Source organism: Carcharodon carcharias, chromosome 1 (assembly GCF_017639515.1).
Source record: "Carcharodon carcharias isolate sCarCar2 chromosome 1, sCarCar2.pri, whole genome shotgun sequence".
Lineage (NCBI taxonomy): Eukaryota > Metazoa > Chordata > Chondrichthyes > Lamniformes > Lamnidae > Carcharodon > Carcharodon carcharias.
The window spans coordinates 83,334,354-83,340,353 of record NC_054467.1 but is presented as its reverse complement, the minus strand read 5'-3'; the positions used below and the strand labels follow the sequence as shown (position 1 = coordinate 83,340,353).

Sequence of the window (6,000 nt, the reverse complement as noted above, 5' to 3'; positions counted from 1 at the left end):
TCTTGTTTAGATTATTGAAGTCTAAGCTTAGTTTTCCACTTAATAAATGAAAATGTAAGAATATACACCAATGTTAGTTTTCTTGGTAAAACATCAATAGATCAAGATCCAAGCAACTGGATCAAACATTTGTGTAATCTGTACCACACCCATAGCAACTGGCATGGGAACAAGATTAGTTTATTTTATAGCATAATGCCAATTAAGAAAACTGTCAATTATGCAGTTATATTAGTCACCCATTTTATAGATTGAATACAGTCCAAGCTTTTGAAATAATGAAGTAATTGACAGGCTCATGTAATGTCTAATACATTAAAGAACTAATAAAATGAACCAGAGATATGAATTATGCAATTACTAGAGACATTACATGGCCTGTGTGCTTTTACAGTTGATGAACTGGCCAGTCAGCCAGGTGGCCTTCACGTTTTCGCTTCATCCTCGATCCAGGGTGGGATAAGATGTTCAGAATGAAATAAAATAAAATATATTTCAGGGTTGAGGTGTAATGAGTTCTAATGGCAGTTGCTTGAATTTGTATTACAGAGAGTTTGTGGCATTTTTTTGTGCAAATCTCATTGGAACAACACTGCAGCTCCTTGAAGCAGCTCCACAGCAGTTGTCAGCCTTCAGGGAACTCATTGGAAATGTCCGCCTGCACCCTCACTTCTCACAGCACCCGCCCTCTTCCTGCCCTTCCTGGCAGTGCTGAGCCCCTCTCAGGGCGTGTTTTACACTGGCTGTCAGTTAACTGGCCAGCCAGCGTGAAATTGCGCTCAGGGTCCGATCGTGGCCAGACAGCAAAATCGTAGCTACTTCTGAGCCCATCGATCAAGTGTGCCCAACAAGCACAAAATTCAGGCCATGATTTCAAGACAAGAGAATCCCAAGATAGTTTAGAAAAATAACAGATTAACAATTGGCATTGTTAAATTAAGGAGAAGATTGTTAAATGTTTCTGGTTGAAGCATTCAAATATGATGCTGATAAATTCCTGCAGTCACTGAGGAGTAGTAAAATGGCCTTCGATGTATACTAAACAGGAAACTACAACTGTATTTTTCCTAAACGCAACAAGCTATGTGGGCCATATGACCTAATGCATTCCTCATTGTATTCTTGCAGAATTTCATTAACTAGTATAACTGAGGGGAGCCATAAGATGGTGGAACATAAATGTGAACCTGGGATTTCTCCAGACAGGAAGCTCTTAATCTCAGCCATATTGTGAAGCGAGGTAGCGAGTAGAAGGCATCTGCTTCTCTTTAGAGACAATATGAGCTTAAGAAAATATGGGATAAAAATGCCAATTTATTTCATCAGTCCCATTCCCTCTAAAGACCATGCTCAATTTGTCCTGTCACAGATTGGGAATTTTCTCAGAGCTGCATCCACTCCGACACTGTAGTTTGCTGGAAGGGTGACAGAAACACCATTTATGCATATTAACGGGGTATCCACAACTACCGGGGAGGTTACAGCAGTGGAGCAGAAGGAGCTCTGGAGAAACTCTGCCATCAATCCACCTTTACAACCTTGAACAGCTCCATTCATGGCTCAGTTTTAGCAGCAGGTGAAAGCTCTGAACAGAACTTGCCTTGATCCCAAGCCCCTAGCCACACCAATGGATGAAAACCTGCCAACAATGCATTTGCGGTTTTCTAATAGGTTGCTCGTTATCAAAGCTGAGCCTCAGAAAGTTCTTTTTTCCTTATCCTTGTAATCATCAAACGTTGTTTTGAATAGATAGTTTTTAAAAGGAATAGTTGACACAATATTAACTCCTTGGGTTGGAATCTATTCACATATCTAGTTTCATGTTAGAAATATTCTTCTCCTCTCATTTGAAGCCTGATAATTTTCACAAATTCTGTAATTATTACCGAAGCTAGATAAATAAAATACATCCACATTACCAATGCCTCTCAGCATTTGAAAACTTAAAAAATTAGAATTGTTGTCATTATTTAAAGACATCTCCTTAGTGAAGCCATCAGCAGATAAGAACAACTACCAAAGCTCATTAGTTTAATATTTGCTAATGCTTTTTGAAAAACATTAATATATTTGAGATCTAGAAGATTAAAGGGTACAAATTACAACTAATGATCCTCGAGCTTCAAAATCTTCATCCAGTTGTACAACAACCTGCACACAGTATTTTAATGCAGATGTCACTCCATTTATTTTAAAGGGCTTAAAATAAAATAGTGCACAGAAGAATGTAGTTTGAGCATTTGTACACAGAATTTGCTGATTGGAATTTCTGCTTTAAGACATTAAATAATTTTTAACATATTGAGAATCATCTTGTCAGACTATATCCTCTACTGGTTATTGGCTGTCTGTTTTTTATTACTGGAAAAAATAGTAACATGGGTGAAATTCCAGTGTTCATTAAATTTAGCAAAAAATGTCCTGAATATAAGCTGAAAAATCCATTTTGTATTTATGCCTTTTTTGCTTTTAAGACAGATATTTCACCCCTACAAAGCTTTCTTTGGATGGAATCATCCCAGATTTGCACTAAGTGTGGAAGTGGGCGGGTAAAACAACGTTTTACCCACCAGCCGCGATGGCAAGTATTCACGCCGTTTCCATGGTGGGTGGGCCCTCATTCGCCCACCACACCATCATCTCGCCGTTTCATCACACCAGGCACCACATTTAAAGTACAGTCACGCTCAGTGCTTTCAGCCCAAGACAGCCGCAAAGAAGACATGGCCCCGAAAGGCAAGAAGACTGCAGCCTTCGAGTGCCTCTCAGACACTGTGGAGGCCCGCTGTGATGTCCTCTACCCCCGCTCTAGCCGCAGGAGGGGCAGCTACATTACTACTAGAACTTGGTAGGCGATGGCAGTGGTGACCAGTGCTAATGTTGCACAGAAGAGGTTAGCCATCCCATGCATATTGAGGATGAATGATCTCATCCGTGTAGCCAGGATATGGCAACCATCTCATCATTCTAAACCCACATGCTCAAGCCCATCACACATTCACTGGCATCTCACTCACTGCCTTCTCAAGGGGCATTCACCACCCATCCTCACACACACCCTCACATGTCCAACTGGCTTAATTTCCTCTGGAGACTGCATCCTCAGCCATCACCATCTTGAGGCTACTTGCACAGATCAACATGTGTCCCCACACACATCCTGGGATACCCTCCTTCCCCAGTACAGCCCTTAGCCTGCAGCTTCTTGCCTTGCCTGAGGCCACTTCTCCCTCTTCCCCAAGCAAGCCCTAGCCCTGCAGCCATTGAAAAGCTACTCAGGTATGACTGATCTGGTAGGTAGAAACCTATCTGTGAGCCCCACTAAAAGTGATGTGTTGCTGTCTGTGAAGCCTGGCACTGCTGACTCTGAGCGCTGACCGAAGCCAAGTAGATAAACAAACATTGAAGTCCCAAGCAAAGTGCAGCCCGTCAGGTGCATGTCGCTTATGTGCTGTTGTGAAACATGTCGACATGTTTTCCCACTGATGTGGCCAGACAATCCAGCCACGGGGGGGATGAGTCTGGCAGGCTAGCCTTATAATGATATGCCGATGTATTACAGTGAGGTTCCCGATGTCTGATGGTGGGAAATGCGGCCCGCCAGTGGCGGGCTGAGTGGACAATCGCAAATTTGTTTCACGCCATTGTGAAACCAATCGCACTATATTGTTCGCTCACGCCACCAAACATGCCCAACACCAGAAGGCACGGAAAATCCCAGTCTACGTGTTATCTTTTCCATCACATTCTCCCTGTGTTGTGTTATGATTCAAATAAACCGAGTTTGTATGTAAATATCTTAATGTTGTTGAGTTTCAACTGAACTTTTGTGTTTTCTAGTTATACATAGTAGAACAATGCACAATTTCATCATATTTATAAAGTTGGATATAAAATTATAACATTGACTATATTATGCAAGCAAATCAGAATGCAGTGCCCAAGTTCAAAATTGTCAATTAAAATAATTTGGCTGTACAGATAGCATCACGTTTTTCTCCTGTACCATGCAATTAAAAGATCTGCAAGCTCTTTCGTCTACAAAATATATCACAACGATGACACCAATTTCTGCAGAGAAATTGTAAGGTATTCAATTTCGTTGGATGTTTTCCATGCTATTGCCATGCTCCTTTCAATAGTTCTGACGTTTGGAACGAAATAGGTTTTCACCAGGAGATCTGAAATATTAGGTTGGTCTTTCCTCATTCTTATGTTTGTTAGAAATTATTTTACAAATCACGCTCCCGGGAGGCACACAGCTCAACAAAATCACTTACTGGGAATTCACACCTGCACTCTCATAAATTTTCATCCATTCGTTTTAATCTTCATGAACTGATCAAGTTACCTGCTGCTCAGTATTTGTCGATGTCTCGGTTACACTGTCAATGGTGCTGCTGCTTGTTTCACTCATTTCTTCTGAATAACGGCTCTTCTTCAAATGTTTCTGGTGCCTATTAAATAAAAGCTATATATATTATGGAAGCTCCAATTAAGATTAACAGTAATCTGATCAAGGTGTTTAATATGTTAAAAAGGTTCGGGATGCAGAAATACTCGGCAGTACTTAACGGAGGTGAAGCAGGGTCTTGCCTGCTAGCTGGAGAGCTGGCGAGAGTCACATGCCACCTCTTTTAAGGAAGGCCTGCACACCTTACTGGACAGTGGCAGGCATTCCCTGGGATCAAGGGCCCCAATGGTGGGAGTCCCATCTGCTGAGAGCTGCCAGCCAATCAGAGGCCAGAAGCTGTATTGAATAGCAGTGCCACCAGGGAGGCTGCTGCCAGTATGACACCATACAAGGCCTAATGGTGTCACTGGATCTCAGGCCATAGGTGAATGAAGGCAGGAGGGGCCGGGGGTCGTGGGGAGGCGGCAACAGCAAAGGCAAGGGGTTGGCTCTCAGCGGGACCATCCCTTCCCGATGCTGGGTCCCTTGGTCATGCACTAATTGCCTTTCAATGAGGGAACCTCCCCACACCCACCCCCATACACCCACACACCCCCAATATCCACCCCCACCTCCCCCCCCCCACCCCGGCCCCCGGCCAGTGTTTGCCTGTTGAACAAGATGCCACCTAATACACCTAATACAAGTGAATAAACCAGAAATTACAAGCTAATAACTCCCTCTAAGGAGACCACCTTGGCTGAAGAACAATGGCAACAGGGACTCAGCAAGTAATGAGGAAAGTTAATAGAGTGTTATCATTTATTGCAAGGGGAATTGAATACAAATGTAGGGAGGTTATGCTTCAGTTGTACAGGGCACTAGTGAGACCATATTTGGAGTACTGTGTATAGTATTGGTCACCTTATTTAAGGGAGGATGTAAATGCGTTGGAAGCAGTTCAGAGAAGGTTGACCAGACTGGTATCTGGAATAGGCAGTTTGTCTTATGAGGAAAAGCTTGACAAGCTAGGCTTGTATCTGTTGGAGTTTAGAAGAGTAAGAGGCAATTTGATTGAAACATTTAAGATCTTGAGGGGTCTGGACAGGGTGGAGGTGGAGAGGATGTTTCCTCTTCTGGGTGAATCTAGAACTAGGGGTCACTGTTTAAAAATACGGGGTCACCCAAACAGAGGTGAGGTGAATTTTTTTCTCTCGGAGGGTCGTGAGTCTTTGGAAATCTCTTCCTGAAAAGGCAGTGGAAGCAGAGTCTTTGAATATTTTTAAGGCAGAGGTGAATAGATTCTTGGTAAGCAAGATGGTGATAGGCTATCAGGGGTAGGCAGGATGCAGATTTGAGGTTACTAACAGATCACTACAATCTTATTAAATGATGGAGCAGCCTCGAGGGGCCGAATGGCCTACTCCTGATCCTTGTTCGTATGTTCAGCCAAAATTCCATTGTACTGTTGGCCGGTCTGCTTACCCAAGTTGCTCTGGCATTTCCTTTGGGCATCTACAAACATATAGCTGATGGACAGGCAATATGCTGAACCATTTACTCAGTACCAATATTGTGTACCATTGCAACTAGATGCAAAGTCCTCA

At 42.8% G+C, this 6,000-nt stretch overlaps 1 protein-coding gene across 1 annotated transcript in view; it reads right to left on the bottom strand.

The window, feature by feature from the left end:
- Positions 1 to 296: 296 nt before the first annotated feature.
- egf (epidermal growth factor) overlaps positions 297 to 6,000 on the bottom strand; it is a 167,071-nt gene continuing 161,367 nt past the window's right edge. Inside the window, exons 23-24 of the mRNA XM_041180324.1 lie at positions 4,352 to 4,457; positions 297 to 323 (exon numbers count right to left, since the gene is read on the bottom strand). Of these exons, the coding sequence (XP_041036258.1) occupies positions 297 to 323; positions 4,352 to 4,457 (133 nt within the window). The remainder of the gene's footprint in view (positions 324 to 4,351; positions 4,458 to 6,000) is intronic.